General features: G+C 33.3%; 1 protein-coding gene, 1 long non-coding RNA gene and 2 other non-coding genes across 4 annotated transcripts; all 4 read left to right on the plus strand.

Annotated features, from left to right (window-relative positions):
- The first annotated feature begins 6662 nt into the window (after positions 1 to 6662).
- TRNAV-CAC (transfer RNA valine (anticodon CAC)) lies at positions 6663 to 6735 on the plus strand. Its single transcript has one exon. It is a non-coding gene; the product is annotated as a tRNA-Val (tRNA).
- An 11595-nt stretch (positions 6736 to 18330) lies between these two features.
- Positions 18331 to 18403, plus strand: TRNAV-CAC (transfer RNA valine (anticodon CAC)). The gene has a single exon. It is a non-coding gene; the product is annotated as a tRNA-Val (tRNA).
- Positions 18404 to 19328: 925 nt separating this feature from the next.
- LOC106117718 (clavesin-1-like) lies at positions 19329 to 25949 on the plus strand. Its single transcript, NM_001312139.1, is given in 7 exon segments — positions 19329 to 19403; positions 22291 to 22431; positions 23539 to 23692; positions 24201 to 24359; positions 24763 to 24856; positions 25289 to 25505; positions 25753 to 25949. Coding segments are annotated over 6 exon segments (909 nt in total). The 5' UTR covers positions 19329 to 19403; positions 22291 to 22298; the 3' UTR covers positions 25905 to 25949.
- A 795-nt stretch (positions 25950 to 26744) lies between these two features.
- Positions 26745 to 27943, plus strand: LOC106117743 (uncharacterized). Its single transcript, XR_001227893.1, has 3 exons — positions 26745 to 26833; positions 27433 to 27547; positions 27868 to 27943. It is a non-coding gene; the product is annotated as an uncharacterized LOC106117743 (long non-coding RNA).
- Positions 27944 to 27964: the final 21 nt, after the last annotated feature.

The following is a 27964-nucleotide window of genomic DNA, read 5'->3' on the forward strand; positions in this document are numbered from 1 at the left end:
GTATTTTACGTAACATAGATAAATGTTTAAATATCTATCCAGTTTTATATTTCGCAATATTATAAATGTTGTCGGCAATGGATGGTGTATTTTTGAAGGACTCTGACTGTATATTTTGAGTTTAAGTATAAAATGCAAAGAATGAAATTACTTTTCTGCCTTTAAACGAATTTACAAAGCTTCTTTTAATAGTCACTAGAGGCCGCTAATGACTGCTAAGTTCATCTAATTAAGGTTCAAATAATTTTAATTTATTTGACTCAATCAAAACATATAAAGCGCACAATAGACCAGTGATTGCCTAAATAGAATGCATTCACACTCGTTAATTATTGCTTTCAAAAATAGAATCCAGAGAGACCACTTTATTAGCGCGCAATTAATCTCAATGCTGATTGGTCAAAAAAGTTCACAATATAAACTGTCATAGATTAAGTAAATCATAGATTAGTGGACATCAAAGATTAGGTCACAGATTTTCGCGTGATTTATTACCAGTTCTTTATTGTAGGGGTGTTTAATGATTACGCTAATTATCCTCAGAAATGATGGATGTTCGAGGCCAATTAATATGTTATTATGGGCAAGAATGGTTGCACATTAGGGTCAGTTTTGTTGGGAATATAATTGACGTACTGAACTGCAATCCGATTTGTCATGCACAGATAAAATCTTGCTTGACTTCTACGAATGAAAAGGACGTGTCTTTATTTCAGTAAATTTTTGCCACAATTTTGCTTTCATCATTATTTTTAATTACATAATTATAAACAGTTTATGGTAGTCAAATATAATATCTTTTTTCGTTACCTATCTCGTTTACGTTTTTTAATCTATGTAGTTATAAAAAATAACGCTGGGTACCAAAGAGTATACGAGCACATACATACTCGGCACTCTTAGTGCGATTTGCATCCGATCTCAAACATTTTTGAGTACGAGCGTGCGATGTTAAAAGCCTTAATTGGCCGTATCGTAAAAGTTTACGTAGCAATGAATAACTAGCTATTACAGTTAGAAATTGTGTAACATCTCAATAACGTTAAAATTAATGTCAAGTTTGAACTAAATACGAATTACGAAAATTAATATACGTTCAATATGTTGCAAGATTTTATGGAAGATGGCAAACGAGGTTTAACACTTTAACACCATAAACTTTTTATGAAAAAAAAATAATACAAAAGTATTTATTATCTATCTATGGGTTTTTGTAACGTTCCATATTTAATTTGATGATACAAACATGTCTGTTTTTATTTTGTTATATATAAAATTCTCGTGTCACAATTTTCATTCCCATACTCCTGTGAAACGGCTTGACCGATTCTCATGAAATTTTGTGAGCATATTGAGTAGGTCTGAGAGTCGGCCAACATCTATTTTTCATCCCCCTAAATGTTAAGGGTAGTCCACCCCTAAATTTTGTTTTTTAATTTTATAGACAAACACGCGGACGGAGTCGCGGGCGACAGCTAGTAGGTATATAAATTTCAGTGGGTCTAAAACGAATATTTGTGACAAGCGTTATCGTATCGTCATTGACAAAATTTAAGCCTCACTCAGACCTAAAGTACATCAAAATCTCTTACTAATCTTTCTTCTTATAATATAAATGGATGTTTGTTTGAAGAGATACCTTCTGAAGATATCTAGAACAGCTGAACGGATCTCGATGAAATTTGGGATACATACATAGTCTGGAAGAACTCAAAGACCACTAGTTATGTTTTTTTTTTAATTCCGCGTGGACAGTCTCGGGCGGCCGCTAGTTTTGTCATAATTGACGACGTACGATGCGAATGGGCTTTTATGTAAGCTAGGCCCACTGACAAAGAGTACTTTTACATATGCAAAGTTGAATAAAACTGTTAAAATAATTAAATCTCTAACATTATGTAAAGTAAGAAGCGGAAAGTACAATTCATCTTCAAATTTTTTCGAAAGTATTATTGCATCAGACGTTTAAAATATACGTATAATATATTACATACTAAATATTTAATAGTTAAGAGCTATTCAAATATAAATGTTGTGCTACTTCTAACTAATATTATAAATGTTACTATACTATGTTTAGATGGATGTTTGTTTGAATGTATCTCCGAAACGGCTGAACAGATCTCGATGAAATTTGGCATATAGAACATAGTCTGGAAGAACATAGGCTACTAATTATGTTTATTTTTAATTCCGCGCGGACGGAGTCGATGGCTAAAGCTAGTTATTTATAAATTACAGTAAATTGTCGTAATTACAATGATTATTTAAATGCCAGTGTCAACTTAAAACGTTTCATTAGATAACAGTTAGGCAGTCATTTTGTCGAACGCTATGTCAATTTAGTTTACATTATTATATCAATAGATGGCAGAACATATTGTTTAGATCGCGATATAGATTTATTTGGTATGTTTATCGACTTGCCGATCGCATTTAAATAAAGTTGACTCGCACTAAGATATAACCAGTGTTTCATTGTGACTACTCAATACTTCTCCAGTGAGAGGGCGACCTTTTTGAGACTGCTTTACACATTTTTTTACTCGAACTCTTATATTAAGTTAGTCAACAGACGCAATTTATTTGCTTTAAATAATAATGGTGTGTTTTTTTTTAACATTCCTTATATTATTTATAACTAAAAATATTTATTTACATCCTTATTTCTATGAATACATAAACTCTAAAACCTATGATATAAAATAAAATTAAAAAAAAAAAAAACCGAATAATTAACTAAAATATGTTAATAAAAGGAGTCCCTTTAGGCAAGGTCCCGAAGATACTGGCAGCGTTCCCCCTCTGTACAGCTAAACTTATTCTTTGACCGAGGTAGCTGCCAGCTCTTCGGTCCCCTGTGATGTCGATTAATTTTTTGGAAATGTCCTTAAAAAGTCTTAAAGCGCTAGGACCCCGCGGACCAAGGGTCTCGACGCCGAATGGGTTTTTATTTTAGTTAATTATTCCGTTTTTTTTTTAAATTTTATTTTATATCATAGATTTATAGTGTAATTATATTTATATCCTAATGTTCTTATAAGCTTTAGAAAACGCTTTTTTCTTCATAAAAACCAAAGAAGAAATGCCGACCTTACTAATTTAGCTAATGTTTAGATGGATGATTGTTGTTAGGTATCTCCGTAATGGCTTAACGGATCTCTTTGAAATTTGTCGTAGAGGTAAAATAGTCTGGAAGAACATATAGGTTACTAATTAAGTTCTTATTTTACTACTAGAAAAAAAAACTTTTATTGAAAATATTAACTTTATATTTAGTTAAATTTGGCGTATTTTGACATTTTACTGTATAATTTTATTTCAAGTGACATTTGAAAAGAAGTGGAAGTAGTTAAAGAATTGATTATATTAATGAACTAGACAAATAAGTACGGGGAAGATATAAACTCTTAAATCTATGATATAAAATATTATTAAAAAAAAAAAAAAACCGAATAATTAACTAAAATATGTTAATAAAAGGAGTCCCTTTAGGCAAGGTCCCGAAGATACTGGCAGCGTTCCCCCTCTGAAAAATCTTCTACTAGAAATATATAGAAGCAACTAATATATTGTTCAAACTGCTCTTCTATTATTTCATTCTTTACTTAATAGCAATTTAAAAATAAAATAAAATAACATTTATTCCTCTCAATATCACAACATAATAAGCAAAAACAGCACAAAAATATTAATAAAGAAATAACATAAAACATAACATTAATAAGAAATAGGAAATATTTACAAAGAGTGATGAAATTTCAACAAAATTGTAAATCTAAAACTAAATATCTCTAACACAATAACCATTACTGTCACTGTTTATGTGACATAATACATTATAGCGCGGTCAAACGGCTATAGTTACGTTACATCTGAAAATATTGACCTCCAATGTGTCAGAAAGTTGCCCAAACCATCATGAATCAATTGAATGTGACTTTGACAGTTATAGATTGCGTGAATAGGAACGAGGCATTGTAACATATAACTTAATACCTATATAATTAATGGTAAAAAAGCCTTACTGTAGAATTCAATTGATTTGACATTTTATTAAATAATAGCTGCACCGCACCTCGAAAAAAAAAATTAAAAAGTAACCTATGTGTTCTTCGAGAGGTTCTATATCTGTACCGAATTTAATTAAGATCAGTTGAGTCGTTCTGGAGATATCTTTAAACATTCGTCCATCCATTTAAACATTCTAAAAGCTTAGAAAACTTTAAGATTGTACAGTTATATTATAGATTAACTATTAAAAAGTCTTTTCGTGACAAAAATAAAAAACGTGACCCACGTTTGGAATTCCGCCATCTTGTATCTTTTGACATTTGCGAAAGTGCATTTATACTACAGCTTTATTACCGTCTTACGTAAGGTGACATGTCATAATTTGTATTGTCAGAGAAATGCAGAGCAAATCTGTATTAAGGTCAGGAGATAGGTTAGATAGGAACTTTAGTGAAAGTCCTAAGACCAATAAATAACTTAACAGTGGTAGAGCCCGCTTTAACATCTTCGCACGAATCGGTCCGGCTCACCCGGTGAAATACCAACAAAATTAACGCAAATATGCTATACTAGCTGTCGCCCGCGACTCCTTCTGCGCGGAAACAAAAGCATAATTAGTAGTCTATGTGTTCTTTCACACTGTGTTCTACGTCTATGCCAAATTTCATTCGGATCCAACCGCTCTCGAGATACATTCAAACAAACATCCATCCATCTAAACATACGCATTTATAATATTAGCAAGTATAGTGCTATTAAAACTTAGAAAAACAAATTTCAACTACATTTCGTCTTTTGTGCTTTCTTTTTAGTTAGTTTTTATATAGATTTTCTTGATCTAAAATAAAATGGTAATTAAATTAATTCATTTGGTAATGTTTAGTTCAAGTGAAAGCTAAACTTGTTTCAAGCAACTTGTTGTACGATTTGTAGTAGCTACATAACGCAACATGTATGGATCGTACATAAACATGTTATTCGGATTTATCATACATTTATATCGATAATTATAATAACTATATACCTACCTAAAAAATAAAAATGTTGATACATAAGGCAATATAAGTATTAGAAGCTAGGAGATTTTAGTCGCTAAGCGATTTACGTAATACATTGTCATTGAATTTCTTACACAGGTCCGCGTCGTTGAAATTTTTTTCCTTCGTCACCAAAACCTCACAAGATTGTTAAGAACTTCGCGAAAATTCGCGAAAAATTTCTAAGATGGCGTAGCAGATCTTTATGTCATCAGCTCACTATACGTCCCCACCGAGGGGCTCGGAGCCTATCCTATACTACGGGTGTCTAGGCCGTAGTCAACCACGCTGGCCAAGTGCGAGTTAGTTGACTTCACACATATCTTTGAATTCCTTCTCAGATATGTACATGTTGCATCACGATGTTTTCCTTCACCGTATGAACGTCGGATAAATGTACATATGTTATAATCGAAAAATACATTGGTACATGGCGGGATTCGAACCCAGGATCTGCAGATTGCAAGTCAAGTGCTTGATTCCTGAGCCACCGACGCTCTCTTTAAAATGTCAAAATTTAAAATTAATTAAACCAATTATTTATAAATAAAATCTATTCAGTAAATAGACCTTCAAGTATGTATATAAATATATCTATATAAAATAGGTTTGTCCCTATTTACAATCAGTAAATCTCGTTGCTGGTTTACAACCGCAGAGAACCCGTCGACCGATTGCCACTGCTGATAATCATAAGCCCCTTTGTATTGTTTGTACAGTCAGCATCATAAATTTTATATATAGTTTTTAAGATCATTTAAAATTGATTAAAATAATGAATAAGCCTAGCTGGCTGATAATACGTCGGAGAGAATAAGAATTAAATAAAAATTTAGATATTCTATTACATGTGTTATACTTAAAATTAGACCAAAGAATCTTTGAAATTATAGTTTTTAATTTAAGGTTAAGTAATAGACTTGTAAACAAAAAAATTTTATATGAAAATTTTTGTATTATACGTAAAAAGATAACATTTCGAATCATCTCCTTTCATTTTTGTTCAAAAGTACAAGAAGTGTAAAGGGTGGTTAATGCTATTTATTTAATAATTAATTAAATTTTTTAATGTGCGCGACTGTACTTTGTTACAGTCTTTATCTAGTCTCGGTTGATTTTTATGTAATTCCGAACACCTCGCCCTCAATGAGCTGTATTTCTCATTAGCTCTATACATGCTTGTGGGAATTGGGCCACGGGAATTTGATGTTTTGGAGGTTATATGCTTTTAAAATGTGATTTCGTTTGAATATTTTAAAGGAAACCAAGATATATATCGTAATTCTGAATGACGATAACTGGCTTGAATGGATTAAGTTTTATGTTTATAAAGAAGAAAATAAAATTTATACGGTACTGTTAAAGTAAAGTATATTCTAATATACTGTTATACTAGCTGTCGCCGACGAATCCGTCCGTACGAAATATAAAAAAAAAATAATTAGTAGCCTGCGTGGTATTGCAGACTATGTTTTACATCTATGGCAAATTTCAGCGCGATCCTTTTAGCCAGTCTGGAGATACATTTTAACAAACATAGATCCATCCATCCAATTTGTTAAAATCTTTTGAAACTAGAAATAAATTTGATATTTTATTACTTATACTCAAGTTTCCGTAGTGTAGCGGTTATCACGTGTGCTTCACACGCACAAGGTCCCCGGTTCGATCCCGGGCGGAAACAGTTGTACTTTTTGTTGCTATTTTAAAATATCAGCTCGACATCCGCAACAAAAGATTGCTACCCTCTCATCTTATAAAATATTATTGACGAAGTATTCAACTAAAATTCTGCAATACTCATGACCATAACCCAGAAAGGTAGGCAGAGATCACGGACCTCTATTTGGCGCGGTCCTGATACCTCTCGCGCTTCATCCACATTCAAGCATCTATACACATGCACGTCGGTTTCGGTTGCATTTGAAAGAAATACTGATGAATAATTATAAGTACTTTATTTAGCAACATTGTCAGAATTACGCCTGAAGGTGTAAGCAAAACTGAGACGTTCCCTTCGCGTTTCAAGTTCGAGTGAGTGGCATCTCCGTGTAATGTCAAGGAGGATGATTACCAAAGTGCTTGTAATAAAGGTTGCCATGTTTTGAATGCTTTTATATAGGACTTTAAAGATCTATTTAACCATCTGAATATCTATAAAAATTCACAACTCTTTGTCGAAAACGTCATAGTGAATATAAAATTCTCGTGTCACAATTTTCGTTCCCATACTCCTCCGAAACGGCTTGACCGATTCTCATGAAATTTTATGAGCATATTAAGTAGGTCTGAGAATCAGCCAATATCTATTTTTCATACCCTTAAATGTTAAGGGTAGTCCACCCATAAATTTTTATTTTATAGACAAGGACGAGGACGGAGTCGCGGGCGACAACTACTTTTCAGTATAATTTTGAATTTAAACGGTTAAACAAATGAATAACTTATAAGCATTTTGTACTTAATAATATACTGAAAAGGTAAGTCTCTAATATTATTGATTTTACTTGCTAATCGATATGAAATTCTCGAAAATCTTAATTAATAATTTTCATTATTAATTAAGATTTTATTTGTTATATCTTAATAGCTGTCGCAGCGACTCCGGCCGCGCGAATTAAAAAAAAATAAGTAGTCTATGTATTCTTCCAGACTATGTTTTATATGTATGCCAAATTCCTGTAAGGTCCGTTAAGCCGTTCTGGAGATATCTTCAAACAAACATCCAACCATCTGAACATTAACATTTATAATATTAGTAAGTCGCTGGCAGCCAGTAATGACTAACTTTTGCGTCATGTCCGAAGTAACAGTGATACAATAAAATACAATTTAGATATCAAGAGCAAGGACAACTTATTAATAATAACAAAACACGTCTGTGCAACACTACGACTCTATCACTTCCTAATAATTCATAAATTATATTACGACCTTTGTCATTTACAGCACAAAGTAACTTGTCAGCTAGACTGGCAGCGGTAAAAAGAAGTAAAAAATAATCAAGTAATAAACAATCACGAATTTGGAATTTAAAAAAATTATTTACAATTGAAACGTATAATATATTTTACAAATAAAACATTACGACAATTAGAATAAATATTCGTAAATTATAAAATAAATTCTATAAGGCCTTTAGCATGCCCAGGACTCTGCTAAGTAAATGGTTGGGTCAAAGCAGACGTTCGCTAAAATTGATAGAAATATATGTAGTTGTTTGAGAATTATTTTAGACAGCTTTAACAACTTTATTTTATTGCCTCTTTCCACATTGTTCTTCTTAATGTACTATAAAAGAAAAATACATTTTTATATCTCAATATGTAATATCAAATCATTGTGTCAACAGTGTAGAGAACAGGATGTATTCAAGATTGCAAATTGTCTATAAATGCGTGTTTAAAATTCAATTTTATATTTTTTTTCACACATCAATAACATTATACTCGACTGGTTTTACACCGCATGTGAAAACTTTCGTAATTCTAAGATTTTTATACGTTGTTAAGTTTTATATGTGAGTAGCTATCACCCGCGACTTTGTTCACGCGGCATTAAAAAAATAATTAGTAGTCTATGTGTTCTTCCATATTATGTTCTACATCTATGCAATCAACAAAATCCATGCAGCCGTTCTGAAGATACCTTACAACAAACATCTCTCCTTTCTAAAATTTATATTATTAATAAGATCACAGGGGACCGAAGAGCTGGCAGCTACCTCGGACAAAGAATTAGTTTAGCTATCCAAACGGAACGCTGCCAGTATCTTCGGGATTCTTGCCTAAAGGGACTCCTTTTAATAATATATTTTAGTAAATTATTCATTTTTTAATATTTTATTTTATATCATAGATTTAAGACTATTCATTAGATTCTTTGTTAGTTTATTGTTAAAAATTACTTAATAAGATTGTAATGTTACATATGTTGGAGTTTATAATCTCCTGAGAGGTGCACTGGCTGGTTTTAGTTTTTATAAAAAGTGTACATCTGTCATACGTCAAATATTTTTGTCTTACATGAATAAATTTTTCCAAGTTAACATTGTGTTATTCATCAACATCTACACTTTTTAATTTATAGATTATTCTCGAAAACATCGAAAAAATAATTTAGCAATGTATAAAAATTATAACGAGTTAGATTCGAACTCGCTTTTGCTGTCTGAAATGAACAAAAATTCGTATGTACAAGAGTAAGAGAACATAGTATAACTTTCATTACTCAAGATAAATATCAGTGGTACTTAATTAGACTAACAATTCTCGGATTTACGGCGAAAGTTGCCGCTATGAAAGTAAAATGAAGACACATCTTTGAACCAAATGTGTAAATAAAGTTACAAAACGTATTATTAATGTAAATATTACAATTGGAATGTCTGTACGTAACTTACTAAACTGAAACATAAGTATACAATAATTTTATATTTTTAACATCACAGTTAAATTGAAAAAAAAACACTCATTAAATTTGTCGTTATCATATACTAGTTGTCGCCTTCAACTCATAAAAAAAAACTAAATTAATAGTCCATGTGTTCTTTCAGGCTATGTTCTACATCTATGTCAAATTACAGCGAGATCCATGCAACCGTTCTGGAGATAACTTCTAACAAATATACATCCATCCATCTAAACATTTGCATGCTACGTGGTTGTTACATTTTCGCATCTTTGTTTCAACAATCTGACCATAACCAATCTCTTATACTAACCATAATTTTATAGAAACGAGTAATATGTTATACTTCGAAAACCACTCGGGGTCTATTCCGTTACTCAACGTTAAGCAACTGAAGAAACCATTCGATTTATTATCGCACGCATCAACAACCGCAACATACAATTTGTAATTTTAAAAATAAAACGCAACTTGATATGTTTGATATGGATTGACAGCTCGTTAGCTACTATAGTAGCCAGTTACAATTAAAAAAAATTGCAGGATTCTTATATTTTTTATATGAAGACTCCAACTCTAATTGAAATCACTCGCACTTTGGATTCGCTTCGACGCGATTCCATAGTGAACTTTAAAAATGTATAGAACTGTCAATAACTTACGATAAGTCACGTGATTGCCGTGTGTCAGTTTCATATATTTTTAAAGTTTGTTATGGAATCGCTTCGGTCCGAATATTAAAACACGTGACCATCACGTGACTAATCAAAAGTTATTGACAGTTCTATAAATTTATAAAGTTCGTGATATTATTCAAACATATTATCTATATTAATGAAGACATTGTCAGGGTTGCCAGTATTTTCTACATTGTCATAAAAGTAGACAGGACCGGAGGGTGAATGCTAGCTATGAATATATAAATATAATAGCGCGTCTGTCATTACCGTTACGACACTGACATGCCGTTTTGAGCAGATAATTCACGGCTTGCTCAACATCGCCGACTGGAAAATATGTTATGATGACCGCGGGAACAATAGCTCATAATTGTGCGCAGAGTACATCTTAATTCCGTGAAAATAGGGAAATTAAATTAATTTTTAATTAACATATTAACTAAAATATTAAAAGTGAGTTAGTAGCCTATGTGTTCTTCCAGACAATGTTCTACATATGTACCAAACAGCGAGGTCTATGCGGCCGTTCTGGATGCTCAAACAAACAACCATCCATCCAAACATTCGTATTTATAATATTAGTAAGATTTATTCGTCAGAAAATAATTTAACGTTTAATGTTTGTTGGTAAGTTTTGACATCAAAATCGGTAATGAACAATTTCATGGCAATGTAAGGTTTTATACAATTTGCCAACGCATTTTTTAATATTGAAATTTTGATGACGCAGTAATTGATTTTTCGGTATAGATATTAATTTAGTAAGAGTTAATTGATTACGTAATCAATATGAATATAATAACTAGCTGTCGCCTTAATTAGTGTAGCCCACCCATCCATCCATCCACATCACATCCATCTAAACATTCGCATTTATAATATTAGTAAGTCCAATAAGCTAAAGCAGCTCTTCAAGGCATAGCTTCGAAAAAAAAGAATAAATAGTATTCTATGTCCTGTCTCCTGGCTCTAAGCTACCTCCTCACCAATTTTCAGCCATATCGGTAAAGCCGTTCATGAGTTATAAATAGTATAACTAACACGTATTTCTTTTATATATATAGATAGATAAGCATAGGAAATCTAGATATAAATTGTGTAAGATATTTTATAGATTTTAAGAATTATAAGATGGCAACACTGTCAATCAACGACATAAGCATGAAAAGTAACAGCACGATGGCGGGAAACAATGGCGTCACTTATCATCAGCTGATTTTCTTGGATAAGCATTGAATATAAAATGGAAGTGTACCGTATCTAAAATCTATGTCATTAATACGCTGCTTTTGTTTATTGGCGTGAGAAATACGTGAAGAATTTATGTAATTTTAGTTATTTGGCGCCAAATAGAACAATTGTGTATATCGCAATGGCGTATGTTTGAGCGGGAATTTCTTAACGTCAAATAACAAGCCTAAATAAAAACTAGGTTATATCTAGAAACTTTCTTATACATTTTAAGTTTTATTTGAATTATAATAATTATTTATTTCATGTAATATTAGATTGGTACACAAATTGACAAGTTTTTGAGAAAAAGGGTCTTGACAGACGGACGGACGGACACCAAAGTGATCCTATTTGGGTTCCGTTTTTTTCCTATGAGGTACGGAACCGTAAAAAATGAGAATTATTATTATTATTTTTTTTTTTAATAAAAATATTAGCAGACTTTTTTGTAAATTTACTAATATTTCTTTTACCATTCCAACTAAGCTCTAGGCTTGTGCTAGGATATGACTTACGACAATAGTCGAATGGCGGGATTCGAACCCCCGACCTCGTGATCTGAAATCCGTACCCTTAACCATTAGGCTATTGGCGCTTCAAGCGAATTATGTTAGTTTAAAAATAGTTTTTCGAGTCCAATTAGTTGCTCTAAATGTTGCCATTAGAAAAAATGTAAAAAGTAGAAAAATTTTAACGACAAAAGACAATCAAACATCGTCTTCATCTTAACCGAGTAAAATTTAATAATCGAATAGTTTTAACTGCACAATCTGGCTGTCTGTTACAATAATACATCGTTCTTTATACAATCTACCACTACCTTAGCATTTCTGTAATGCGGAATCTAAAAAACTGTCAGTCGAGTCGGCAGAAATGTAATTGCAGGAAGTGACATACTACGTGTTCGGAATGTAAGGTTTGTCGTGAAGTTTTATAGCTCTACGACTACACTGGTTACTTCAGGATTCAGCTTTCTTAAACCTTTAGCGATAAAAGCGTTTGGACGCATGGACATAGGTTTGTGAAAATGTATAGAGGGTAAAATTCATCATCATCATCAGTTCACTACACGTCCCCACCGAGGGGCTCGGAGCCTACCCTAAGTTAAGGGTGATTAGGCCATAGTCAACCACGCTGGCCAAGTGCGGGTTGGTTGACTTTACACATATATTTGAATTTCTTCTCAGATATGTGCAGGTTGCATCACGATGTTTTCCTTCACCGTAAGAACGTCGGATAAATGTACATATGTAAATCGGAAATCGAAAAACACATTGGTACATGGCGGGATTCGAACCCAGGTCCTGCAGATAGCAAGTCAAGTGCTTGACTCCTGAGCCATCGACGTTCTCAGGGTAAAATTAACTGTTGCCAATTTAATTATTATTATATTAAAAGTTTAAAAAATCTCACTTGACCAAGCCTTATTATTTGGAATTAACAAAAAACTGTCGTCTTATTCACTGCCAATATGAGACCAAATTACGTCTATAATATCTACAGATGTTATTACCAATTTTACTTATTTTAAGTTGATCGGTGTACTTGGGTAAATTCGAAAGGAAAGGTCCGGCACGAGGTCGCAATCTATGAACGTCTTCAGGCCAAATTTAACCTCTCGGGCATAGCAATTAGGGGATATATGTTGCGAAACTTTCGGTTAAGTTCTATTTAAATGTATATAAGTTTATTATATAATTTACACTTTATGAGCTAAAATGATACGATATTTGCGAGATAAAATTTAAAGAAATATTTGTCTTGGTCTGTTGCTAGTGTTCGAAATGTATTTGTTGAAAGTTATAATTTTTTTATATATATTTGGGGTCCTCGTATAACAGACCAGGCCAGTCTTCTATTTTAATTTAAAAAGTCAGGATTTGAGTCTACTGGTTTTCCTAAAATTCGATTACTTTTATTTAAATACAAATATCATATCAAATAAATAAATAATTATTAATTATACACGTAAATTAAATATTATATACGCAACAAATACAACTAAAAATAATTAAAAACTTACCTCAACAATTAATTACTGGTAACCCAATTCACACAAATCAATAAAAAAAAACAATTCAAAAAGCGCGGCGTGTCAACTGTCACTTTGAGGTTAGTTTTGGCGCGTGCGTGGTTCGCGTACGCGCGTGTCGCACTGGCAGAAAAGACGGTATGAATGGTTTTGCCGCCGTTTGGTGAACTTAGATTATTTCACGCAAAGCTTCTCCTAACAATAATTATTTATGTTTTAGATCAAGGTTTCGAAAAGGTAGGGATACCAGAGTACTTTATGTTAAACTGTTTTTAATGCACAGATTATTAAGCTAACTAATAAGTATGCTCTATGCTTTTTCAAAGAAAAAGGCCAGTAGACGATATGTTTTAAAAAAAAATTGTTTTGACTTTAATAAGTCTATAGAAATGTTTATATGTAGTCTTCCATCAAGAGACATTTTGTGCACGATAATAGATGTACCCTTTGATAAAAATTCACTAAACTACCACAGATTATTGTACAACAGAACTTACAACCGCAAACCAATCATGCGTAAAGTTACAGCATCGAAAATTATTCGCTACGGTAGATCCCAGCTGCTTTTGACATTATTCGTGCGTAAATTAAAAAATAAATAAAAATATAATAACATCAAGTAGATTTTTTTTACTTTTTCAAAAGGAAAAAATTAAGCGGAATTTCGTATGTCAAATGTAACTTTTTATCTTCGTTCGTAAATATAACAATAATAGATGTTATCAAAGGATAAAGTAACAAGCTTTTATATCAGCTTTTAGATTTCTTTGTTACTTTTTAGCAGAACAAAATAATCTTATAATGTAAAGGATACACATTTAAAAAAAATTTGATAAAAATACACAACAAAATTACCTTCGATAAATAAAAAAAAATATGGAAATAAGTAACAACCTCTAATGTATTAACCAATGTCCTTAACTTAAGTACTAAGTTAGAAGCTAAATTAATACCAGAAGTTTAGCTGTACTTAATGTTCGCGAGCACAGCAACTTTCCATTGCGTTACGTCACACGTGTGCTGCCGTGTGGGTACGGTTAGCAAAAAAATTACAAATTAATCAGTTTTTTTCATAGTGCAAAAAAAAATTGTAGAAAGACATAAAAAATGTATGAAGTGACAGGGTATTTCTTCAAGATTTTATGCATTATTGCATTTAGCTTTTAATTATGGTATAGTTCAATCTTAAAAAAAATCTGGCGATGATTAAATGGCTACTCTTAGCTTTATCTATTTCAGATCTATATGTATATCTCTTAATTACTAAGTAGTCGGCACTTTATTCAATATTAAATTACAGTTTTGCAGTAAAGCAATACTTTGTTGGCTTACAAAGTATTGGAGCGTTAACCTCTTGTCCTAGAAAAGTGAAGGCATTCTGATGCCCAAAGATCTGAGTAGTGATAGAGATAATATCCCCGAAGTCATTGAGGATCTATTTTCAAGGTCACGGATTTGATTTTTAGGTTAGAAAGAATGTACTAAAATTTCTTTTGTAGTATCATTTTCAATATAAATCTACACAGATGTGTGATCTTGGTCCAAAGGAAAAAAATACATTGGTCGATTGACTAATATATATGACAAATAGCTTATATTTTTGCAATAGACGTAAATAGTATAATTTTTTTTTCTTCATCTAGTTTTTTTTTCTAACTGTACCTTAACTAATTCAGTTCATATTTGACGAAATTGCACCTACACTTGTTAACATTTATTAGATGCTGTCGTTTTCGTTCTTATAACTTAGGTAATAAGAGTTAAATTACTTAAACGAGTGATAAATGTTGTTAAATCGTTAGTTTAGTTACTTCACCATATCAGACAGTTCTTTGAAAAAGCTTTTACCTTAATCTTGTTTGTTGAATCGATATGATATAAGTGCAAATTACAAAATCAACAACTCTAAAGCAGAAGTAACCTTTTACTGTCGGTTTTTGAGATCATAATCTCTGTATTAAACATAACGTCTTCCGTCTTTGACAAAACAGATGACAATATTTTTAAACGGGGATTAGTCTCAGAAAGCCACACTTAAGAAAGCTAACAGTGTTCCTTCCTTCCCACCCATTTTCTTATAAGGAAAGGATGGGAAGACGAAGTGGATTTTCCGGATGAGAGGATGCATGGAAAGGTATATTTTCTCTCTGTGCATCCTCTTCTCCGTCGATTAAAGGTAGGCAACGCATATGCAATTGCGTATGTCTATGCTCAACGGATACTCCGCTATTTCAGCGATTTCAGGTGGCCGCTCGCTCGTTTGCCATTTTATGATATAAAAAAAAGCCAAACAAATTGGACAAAATGAGTACGATACCATGAGTAAATACGAATAAGAAAACAGCACTATTTTTTTTGATATTATTTTCGTTGGAGGCAAATTTTCTTTTCTAGCCAAAACAATTAGCGGCCGTTTTAAGGTTAAGTTTACTAACAAAAATCATGGTGAGTTTACTTGAGCGAGACAGCATTTTATGGTGTTCTATTGTTTTCCACAAGGCGTTAGATTGACCTTACAATCTCACATCTTATTGTTTTTTTAACTATTTACAAGGCAAAGAAGCCAGATGTTCATTTGTTCAATATAAAACCTCTTTCACGGCATCTGGGAAATTAAAAGTAAATTGATAGAGAAATAAAAAGAAGAAAAAATGTGTATACCAGCCTAAATTCAGAACTATATCATGTTTAATTCAAACAGCAAAATCTTACTAATATTATAAATGCGAATGTTTGGATGTTTGTTTAAAAATGTCTTCAGAACCGCATAACAGATCTTGGTTAAATTTGGCACAGATGTAGAACATAGCTTGGAAGAGCACATAGGCTACTTATTAAGTTTTATAATTCCCGCGGACGGTGTCGAGGGCGACAGCTAATTTCTATTATAAAAGCAATAATAACGTGTTTAATAGCTGTCAAACTAAATGTCAGTTATATCTACCCCGGGCAGTTAGCTGTCGCAATATCACCACAAGACGCTTAGGAGAAATGTTATAAGATCTCCCTGACATTTTAATATCTAGACACAAATGTGAAATCGTACTAGTTATAGGATCAAATTATAAAGTAAATCATGAACAACGTTCGTAACCCGCAGGCAGACTACGGTTTTAGCTTTGTTACTTTCTTCGCTGTATAATCTATGAACACATGATATATTACTGTGAACTCGACTAGTATTTACACGTTTAGCTGTCTCAGTTTTTTCAAAGAGAATGAAAGGGATGGCAATAGGTAAAAACGAGTGTCAGAAGATAAAGTAGAGATGACATAGCTCAAGTAATTAGTAATTACATTAGGTCCTTTCATATGACTATCAATAAAATTACTCTCGGGACTTCATCCAACATCTCTGGTGTGGCAGACCAAGTTTTAACAGTGGTAGAGTCCGCTTAAACATCTTCGTACGATTTGGGCCGGTTCGCCCAGTGAAATACCACGACCACACAGAACACATGCGTGAAGTGGAAGCTTTTCCGCGTTTCGTCTGATGAGTGTGCGTCCCAGAGGCCTAATTTAGTCCACTTTCTCTCCCACCCTGTTTCTTATATCGGCTCTCAGGTAGCCGCTCGCTCGTTTGCCACCTTATGATATATATATAAAAAAAAACAAACAGTCTTTATATAGCTTGTTGATTCTCGAGCCCATTTTTTTGTATAGGTTCAATGACCTACTTATATGACACAAGTATGTAAGAAAAACGGCTTTTTATTACTCCCATACAAAACGCAAATTTTAAATGTAAGGACTTAATATGATATCATACAATTACAATTAGTCGAATACTCCATAGTACAAAGAGACAGTCTGTTACTTAAGTTTAACTTAGATGTGACATAATTCAGGCCCGTACTGATCGGTCGCGGACTAGCCCGCCCCGTTTCCCACGCTGAATCACTTTCCGTTTCGGCCAGACCGTTCAACTCACGATTTGCTAGTGATTTACTGTTATCGATAATCTTTATCGATAAATAAATTTAATAATCTATTTTCACTTCGATTGAACTAGCAATTTTTCTTGAACACTTTTTCTATATCTCTTGTTAATCTATTCCATTTGAATTTAGACAAAAAACTGACAAAATTGACAAATTGCAAGTTGATTTTTGTGCTCCGCGACACACTTTTAAACTTAGTAACGAATATTTACTTACTTATTATATTTACTTGTTATAGTCGTGTGAAAATAATTTTCAGAACAATGTCCGAAACTTTAGAAACGGCATCGGGGTAAGGGGTAATTTTTCAAAATCTTTGTAAATTACAATTTGTAACCTAAGGATGTAATTATTTTGGTCAGCTTTTAACTAAAGAACAATCAGTATGCGTGTAGCATTCGTTGCGTTATATTTGGATTGTTCACGTACCGACACGTGCTACCGGTCCAAAGGTCTGACATCGACTGACGCCCCATCTCTCCGGCATTTACTTATGACGTGAACTCGAGACAAACAACACTACAATGCGCATTCATTAAAAATATTGTTTCAAAAATATCGATATATTACTATTAGTTTTAAGTTACATCTCTATTGATTGTACAAAAGTCGCTCGAGTGCGGAGATGTACCCACGGCTAACTGTTATTATCTGTTAGGCAATGTAAGAAATTATCGTGTTTAATGATTATCTTAGTACGAAATTTTAACGAGATTTTAACGATAACGTCATTAATATATAATAAAATGCATGGATATTTTGGTAATGCATAGTTTCTGATACCAAAATCTCCGTTTAAAACATTTTATTATCTCGTTTTTGTTAAAGATAATGATAGAGATGACGATATAATTTTTATAATGATTTTGGTCTCAGAAACCAACGGTGAGGCATCAACTTAACATTTTTAGACTAAAATAATGAATAATTTAATTTTTATTTAACAAATGTTTAAATACTGATATTTTAGCCGTGACTGTTAAGTTTCCGTAGTGTAGCGGTTATCACGTGTGCTTCACACGCACAAGGTCCCCGGTTCGATCCCGGGCGGAAACAGTGTTTTTGTTCCATTTTTAAGTAACACATTGAAAGGTTTTTAAAAATTACTTTAAAAGGCCTCTTTTTGTTAATGAAATAGTCTTTTCTAGAAATGTCAATAATCGTAAACATTTTTTTTTTATTTTCTCTTAAAGAATTCTTCAGCTGTATATAGCTATTTTTGCGTTGCAACAAAGATAAAATTGTAATAGTGTACAAAACGTTTCATAGATGGCGTTAAAAGGACTTTTAAAAAATAATTTCCGGGAAACATTTTTATGTTTTGCTTTTTTTATTTAAAAGAATTCGTCGATAAGTTTTTGAGTTCATTGAAGTAAAGGTTATTTGAAAATCAGGTCAAATTTATATATTTATTCCATTCTTTAATCCATAATTTACATATTTTGGGCTTAATTTAAGACATTTAAATAATTCGTAATTACGAGCCAGTAGACTCTTTTTCCTATTAAGTCTATATAAAAATCACTGTATTTATTAATCAAAAGGAGAGTCAAACACACATTAATAATCAAAAATAAATTAAAAACAGATCGAAAAACATTTTTTTTATGAAATATTACTTGATTTTTATTTTACTATTATTTGTAACAGCCAAAGTAACAAAGCTCTAGGATATGGTTCACTATAATAGTCTAATGGCGGGACTTAAACCTACCATCGAGTGACCGAACATCCGTGGCATTAACCATAGAGCTATTGGTACGACACTAAGCCTGGAGATCCAATGTTCTCAAGCAAAGCTAGGTAGAAACAAAGCTTTGAAAATTATCTTAATTATATGAAATCGTGATTACAAATTGTTTTTACAATGATTGTCATTTTAATTTGCGACTTCCTTATAAACAAAGGAAATTTCGTGCACCTGAATAGCAGAAAAGACGCTAAGGAGCTGTTAGTTTACACGAGAACTTCGTGAGAAACACTCGCGTTTTTTATTAACGCTTAAATTATCGCACGTTATCGCACAAGATAGCCTCGTCATCGTTCATTTAAAAAGGTAAGTTTTATAATATAGAATATATAACGGCCTTACCGAACGACCTTGATATCATTTAGTCGTTTTTATTATAAATAAAAACGACTAAATGATATCAGTTGTGCAAAAAACCTGATCCCATAATAGTATTATAATTAAAACGACATTTAATGTTGTATAATAATTTTATAAATAGGAAAGATCTCATTGTTTGTTTGCATTGAATGGACTCCGAAACTGCTTAATTAATTTGAAAAAAATTTACTGTAGGGTAGCTACACTATCCCTTATGACATAGGGTACATTTAACCAGTAGGATGTTTTGGTTTCTTAACTAACAATGTCTTGTTATTTGTATGTCTGTTTTATCATTTATTCGCTCACTAGCTGTCGCCCGTGATTCCGTCCGCGCGAAAACAAAAAAAAAACTAGCCTATGTGTTCTTCCAGACTATGTTCTAGATATATACCAAATATTATAGAGATCCGTTAAGCTGTTCTGGAGATACCTTCAAACATCCATCCATCTTACATGAGTGACATCATAGAGTGATTTTGATAGAGAAGGAAATTAAGTTGTTTTAAATATGTTTTTCCTTGTCAAGAAAAATGTTGAATAATATTTTTACATATAATTATACGTTAAGATATAATATAAACATTGTAATATATAGAAACATTGCTTAACAAACTTGTTTAAAAATCTGTTATGTTCATAAAAAATTTATATCAGTTGTGTCCTTAAAAGTACAGTCAGAGCCCTTCGCGGTGTTCCATTTACAGAAAAATTGCCTTGTTCTTGAAACAAACTCCACACCTTCATACAAAACAATCAAGTAGCAGAACAAAAAATCTTTCGCGCACATGATAACTAAGGAAACTATTTGATTTCCGTTATTTTATTATATAAAAGGGAAACTCGATAATTATACAAGTTTCCAACTCGAAATTGTTACTACGATGTTAAAGATAATTCACAGAAGCCAGGAAACTGATGTCTAGATTATTCACCCTGATGTCTACAATACCACGACCACACAGAAGACAGGCGTGAAGTGGAAGCAATTCCGCGTTTCGTCTGATGAGTGTGCGTCCCGGAGGCCTAATTTAGTCCTCTTTCCCTTTCCTCCTTTTTTCTTATAAGAAAAGGATGGGGAGTCGAAGTGGACTTTCCGGATGAGAGGATGCATGAAAAGGGAAAATATTTTCTTTCTGTGCATCCTCTCCTCCGTCGACTAAAGTTAGGCAACACATATGCAATTCCGTATGTCTATGGGCAACGATCACTTCGTTATATCAGCGATTTCATGTGGCCGCACGCTCGTTTGCCACCTTATGATATAAAAAAAATCATTCTAAAACACCTCGCATGGCATTTAATTAGATAATAGCTATCACATTATCAAGATTGGATTTAAAATGAATGCAATAAAAAAATCAACAATGAAATCCAAAGGCTACGCAGATAAAGGAAAAATAGTTTTTATTATTCTTAAGCATTGTTTTATAGTAATTAAAAGTGAACCATTTCTGATGTCGACACGACAAAATTTGTTTACGTAATAGTGAGATTGTAATTCACATATTAATTATACAAAAATATTTAATCACTGGAAGTGGCCAGCGACTCCGTTCCCGCGGAAATAAAAAAAAACATAATTAGTAGTTTATGTGTTCTTTTAGACTATGTTTTTCATTCTATCTAAACATTCGCATTAATATTAGTAAGATTCCAATTGCAATATCAAATTAGACGTGTGGTTATAAGATTTTCCCATCTTTTCAACAATATAACCATAATCTTTTGTAACTTTTCGGGCAGTGAAACCTTAAGGTTATTGAAATAAATTTTGCTCAACAAAGATTTTATTACCACGATTAGGACCTTTTATTTTTTATTAACAAATTAATTGCAGTTATTTTTTTTTAGACAATTGTTCTCATTACAAATAAAACGAGGTTAATGTAACAAATTACTTCACGAAATCGTTAAAAATTAAAACAGTATAAGACTAACACGACGACTTTTATGAATCGTAAAATAAAGAGTAATAAAATAAAACGTACAGCAAATAAGGAAATAATTTTGTTGTTCAATACAATGTTTTGAATTAATTGAATTTTATTTTCAACTAGCTGTCGCCAGTCTTTAAAAAAAAAACTGAATTTGTATCCTATGTGTTCTTCTATGCTCTACATCTATGCCAAATTTTATAAAGATCCGTTGAGTCGTTATGAAGTTACCTTCAAACAAGCATCAAAACATTCACATTTTTTAATATTATTAACATAATTAATTAGTACCAAAGTGTATGGACAAACCCGAAATGGATAGACATTTTTATTGTGCTTATTTATGTAGATATAAATAAATATAAAAAACTAGCTTTTGCCTGCGACTTCGGCTTTTTTCTACGTTCTAAACTTCTAGGGCTCGTTTTTCGATTTGTTACATAATTAACCGATTAACCTTGTTTCATTTTATTGGCTAATAGTTATAGAAATTAATAAATGATTAATATCTTTGCTAATGGCTTGTACCACGTGTCGTGTGTTTATTACATGTCACATTAAAAGTAACTTATACGCTATTCCAAATGTTAATATCTAAGCGAAATTCCATCCAGATCCGTTGAGCCGTTTTAGAGTGATTTTTTTATATCATAAAGTGGCAAACGAGCGAGCGGCCACCTGAAATCACTGATATAGCGAAGTGACCGTTGCCCATAGCACGGCAGGCGCCAGAGTCGGATATAAAGAGGAGCTTGTGGTGCCCCCTAAAAATAGAGGCGGAGGAAAAACCAGGGCGCCTGTAATGTTAAAACCTACCCTGCGGTTATTGTCACTGAGTCCTAAAACATGCTAATTAATTCTAGCTAGCTCTAATTATCAATTTAAATGTTTTTCAGATATCATAATGCCAGACATTCTGAAGCAGTTTCCCGTTGAAAAGGAGTACGAGAAGAATAAGGATATCAAAGCAGAAGATATAAAGAAGTTACGAGAATGGTTGAATACTCAGCCACATCTACCTGGTGAACATTTAAGTGGTAAGTTATTTTCCTGGGCACGCAGAGTACGCAACGGATTTTAATTTGCTTTGTATGATTTTATTTACGCTGCGGGCGGCGCGGATGACGATATGTCCGTTATTCGCGCTGCCTGCATCGAAAGGCAAAGCAAATCGCGTGCGGTGCGCCCGGTACTGACCAATGGACAAGCAATCCGTTAATAACAAAGTAACAGCCCGAGCCGAAGTTCCTGAGGTAGCCCTCGAGCTTAGTTAATGAGGTTTAGGCTAATTGCCATCTGCGCTCGACCTTCTCAAACCCGGTGAAGATGCTCCCTCAAAGTGGCTACTTAAAACAAATGGCCAATAGACACGTACCTTAACTACGTTTATTACTACTTTAAGTGTAGAATTAATACTTGACTAGTCTAAGTGAAGATCGTCAACAAATTATCTTAATTTAACGTATTATAGAGGAAACAATTATATTGATGAGAGCCTGTTACAGAAAATCATCGTGTTACAATGTCATTTACCCAATGGCACAAATGACTAGGAACTATGAATAATGAAACTTTGCAACTAGGAACTAAGAATAACGTAATTTTGTTCCATCCCATCCACAACGGCGCGATTCTCGCGCAATTTCTTGCCTCACACAGCCGCGTTGTGGAACGCGCTGTCCTCGGCGGTATTTCCAGACCAATACGACTTAGGGACCTTCAAGAAGCGAGCATACCATTTCCTTAAAGGCCGGTAACGCATCTGCAGTTCCTCTGTTGTTCCAGATGTCCATGGTCGTTGATCACCTCCGTGTTCCCGACGCTCGTTTGCCCCCTTCTTTTATAAAAAAAAATTTATTAATATTATAAATGCGAATGTTTGTATGTATTGATGTTTGTTAGAAGATATTTTCAGAACGGCTGATCTTGATAAAATTTGGCATAGATGTAGAACATAGTATGAAAGACTACTAGCGACTTATTAAGTTTGTTTTTTAATTTCGTGCATACGAAGTCGCAGGCGACAGTTAGTATTAATCATAAAATTGAAGTGCGAGTGAGTTTCCACTCTTTGTAAAGTTGTGTCGACAGTGAAAACTTACCGGTTTTCGCAACCAATTAACTCAACGTTCAATAACTTTCAGATTTGGACCTGGCGATTGTGTTCCATTGCTGTGATAATAGTTCTGAGGTCTCAAAGCAAGTGTTGGACCTTCATTACACTTTAAGGACTCTCTTCACAACTTTCTTTAAAGATCGCATTGTCGATCTCAAGTTGGAGAACGCACTTTATAATGTGTAAGTATAAATGAATTATAATTAATACAAGAAATGTATTTATCTCTGTCTTCTTCATATATAATGAAAGGGATGATATGTTTTTATACAAATTAAACAGTGTAAACCAACTGATTTTGTTAAGGTATACTAGTTCTAATTGCAGGCTTAAATTTTGTAAGCAAACGTCAGTTATTTAAGATTTTGTTGTGCCTAGAATAAGACGAAAAGATTTGGTGTTTGTTTGCATAGAAAGCAGCAAACCACTGAACCGGTTCGATACAAAATTCTTTCAATTTTGGGAAGGTACACTATCCTCGGCTTACGTAGGCTACATTTTTTGTTTCCGCTCAGACGAAGTTGCGAGCAACTAGTGTTTAATAATTCGGTGAGAATTTCCGATTTATGTTTGCAAATTTAAGCCTAAAAATGCTGTTTTGAAATGCCCTGTTTATACTATTCCAGTTGTACTGGACTGGAACTATGTAAACAGGACATAAAGATAATTTTCCTTTATTATTGTTTGCAGGTTGATAGCTCCTCTGCCGACCCCGACAGTGCAAGGCTATCGCGCGATGTATCTCAGGCTTTTAGACCCTGATTCACGTAACTTCAACTTCCCAGTTACCGTTAAAGCTATGATGATGGTATTTGATCTTTGGCAGTATCAGGAAGGCACTTGGCCTGGGTATGTTTTATTTGAAATACAATACAAAAGGAGTAATTTTTTAGGCCCACACAATATCAAAGCCCCTTCGTACACAAGACAACGTAAATCTTCGAAACTAATAAGTATGCTTGCGTAGAGATTATCGTGTTACGTGCGCTGTACACACAACATTGAATCGTCGATGCGAGTCGTCTATTCTGTCAGTACAGGTTAAGATTTTCTCTACCATCTTGGAAATCGCAGCGACTTTTCTCTTTCGACTTTTGACATACAGTTTGGAGGTTTTGGCGATATCAGATAGAACGTGTGACATGTGATGTGCACCGAGTTCTATGACATTGTATAGTCAAAGATATTGCTTTGTGTACAAAGGGCCTAACTCTACTGATTTTTCCTTAATAATTGTTTAATTGTTTACCAGATTTGTTCTGATGATAGACATGGACCAGACAACGCTGGGTCACGTCGCAAAGTTAGATCTCATGAGTATCAAGCAGGTTTTATATTTTCTACAAGTAAGTTTTTATTTCCTAGTAATATAATTGTATTATTATTTTAGAGTTCCTTCTTTGAAATGTACTATAAGATAATATTTTGGAATTATATTTACTATCCAATTTATCTATCAGATAGCTTTAGAAAAACCTTTGATTAATAACAGTTAAAAGACATTGTGGATGGCTACAAAGGTATGGAACCAATGAAAGTATGGATGGACTGTGTGAAAGACGATATGCGTAAGAAGAGTGTGGTCAGATATGACGGCTGATGGAGATGTATGGAGGGCAGGTTGATAATAAACAGATTTTACTGTTACTTAAGTATTGCAAGTTTTAAAGTTTTTTTTAATGACAAAGAAGATAAAGTCGAATTAAACCAAAAGCCAAAATGAATTTTCGTCATATTATGTAAATTAATATTTTTCTTATATACCCTTAATTCGCCAGGAGGCAATGCTGATCAGACTAAAAGGTTTGCATTTCTTAAACGCACCTTACTTCATGGACAAAGTGATGATGTTAATAAAGCCTTTCATAAAGAAGGCTTTGATGGACATTATACATATACACCAACCGAATTCTGAAGAACTCTACCAATACGTGCCAAAGAAAGCCTTCCCCAAAGAAGAAGGTGGTCAACATAAAGATCATGTGACAATTAGAGGTAATAATTATGTTTTTATAAATAAACAGTCGCGCTGGCATGGACTGTTTTGAATCACTGGCCTCAGTTAGAGGTTGCATTGTGAAAGCGCTGATATTGAGTGCCACCGTCCTACTGTACTGGAATAATGTAAATCGGCCAATAATATATAAAACAAAAGATAGGTTGTATTTTTGACACCAATTACCGTCTACAAAATTGCAATCCACTTAGCAATATTATAAAGAGACTATCAAATTTTTTTCAGATGAAACAATTGAACTATTAAAAACAAATACACAGTTCTTCAAAGAGGAGAGTCTGCGTCGTGTGAACGAAGCTGTTCGACCTGGAGGGAAGAAGACTGTTGAAGATCTGTTCGGAATACAGGGCAGCTTCAAGAAATTAGACATCGATTAATAATCATATAAATTAATTCGTTATAAAAACAAAAAGATTTTGTTTGTAAAGGGTATTGTAACTGTATATATTATAATGGTGTAATTCTTAAATATTTTTTTATTAAATGCCTAAAGTTTTATGTCTCGTGTCTACACGAGTGTAAAAAAATCATTATAAATAGTCCTACGTCTCTAAATCACGGACGTTAATTTAACATGCTTAATCTTTGTACTTTTACTCTTTTTGTAAGGTGGCAAACGCGCAAGCGGCAACAGGAATTCACCAAAATAGCGAAACGACCGCTACACAGACATCTGCAATTACAGATGTCTATTTTTAATCGACCTAGGACACTCAGAGAGTCGATATTTACCTTCCTATACACCCCCTTTTCTGCCAAATCCACTTCCCTTTACAATTCCTTATCAGAAAGAAGTAGTAAGGGAACGTGTACTATAATTAAGCCTGTGGCAAATATACTCATCAGACGAAACGCTTGCAAAAGAATTGCATCCACTTCACGCCTGTCTTCCGTGTAGTTGTTGGTACCGGGAGAACCAACCTATTCCAGTATATTTTTGTAAGCGATTATCATTGTTTCTACTCAAATAAATACAAAATAACTTGTCAAATTTTATGCTGAAATTATTATTTAGAATCGAATTCATAGGAAATAACTAGTGTAGAGTCCTTGGTACCTATTGTGATACGATCATTTACCGCGCTAACGCTTCGTCAAATTGCACCACAGATTATCGAAATTATAAAAAAAAATATAATAATCACTCATTCAACAAATATTTGTTGAAAAACGTACTTATTCGCTTTGTTATAGGATCATATATAAACTGGTTTATAATATTCAGTTCAGTTATAGCAGGAGAGGTTGCAAGATGAAACTGTTAACTTTGATTTTAAACTTTCTGATGGTTGTGCTCACAATTGTGGTAAGTCATTTTTGTTAACATCATTATCATCAACCTATTCTTATCCCTACGGAAGCTCGCCACAGTATGTATCCATACATCTCTATCAGCCGTCGTATCTGAACACACCCGTTTTAGGCATATTCTCTTTAACACAATCCATCCATTTCGTTGGTCTTTCTCTACCTTTGTAGCCATCCACATTCAATCTTTTTTTTTTTATATGATCATCCCTTCGCATAACATGTTCAAACCACGCTAACCTTTTGCTCCTCAATTTCTCAATCACTAGCGCTACTTTCAATATTAAAACAAAAAACAAACGTAATATTTTTGATTATATAGGAGTGATGTGTATTATAGGATAAGAAATTGTGTTCCAAAATGTAGTTTAAAAGAAATGTTGCGAGAAGAGTTGAAAAAGGTATGATTGATGAATGAATTAAAGGAGATTATGCAACTCGGGGATGACTTATAGCGCTCCGATAAAAACTATTTAAAGAAAGCTTTATTAAGAACACCTGAAATCGACATGCATGCGTAGATGTATGAATTCCATGATCTCCGCCTACACCTAACGGTTACAGCCGTTAGTTCTATAATTGTGGTTGTGTTTTCAGTGTGGCATGACAACGATGCCGAGGGGTGCAGGCCTGCAGCAGGGCCAGCAGGCCGCCGGCTGTCATGGCGGACCCGGCGGCGCCGGTGGCGGACCTCCTCCACCCCCGCCTACTAGTAAGTGAATACCACTATCTTTAGTAAATGTAGTCTAACTACTAAACCTATTGGCACCTATAATTTAGGGTTAACCCTAACTCGTCAACTCCTAACCCAGGTGTGGCGTTGCCAGATGGTGTCACGAGAGCAAAGCAACTCGACACCCAATATCTATTATATAATATAAGAGAATTGCAAACTTTAATTTTCTCCTAGTGAAATTGTAGTCCTTGTCATTCTCTGTAAAAAAGTTATAACAGTATGCCATTGAACAGGTTTTTTGGTGTAGAAAATAGAGGTGCATCATTTCGTAATTCGTACTAAATTAATATTTTCAGATAGTACTGGTTAGATGACGTCACAACTTGATACCAGCATCAACTTCCCAAACGGACTCCGAGTACAAAATAAAATATTACATTTCAAAATTATATT

The sequence above is a fragment of the Papilio xuthus genome, unplaced genomic scaffold (genome assembly GCF_000836235.2).
Source record: "Papilio xuthus unplaced genomic scaffold, Pxut_1.1 DF827679.1, whole genome shotgun sequence".
Lineage (NCBI taxonomy): Eukaryota > Metazoa > Arthropoda > Insecta > Lepidoptera > Papilionidae > Papilio > Papilio xuthus.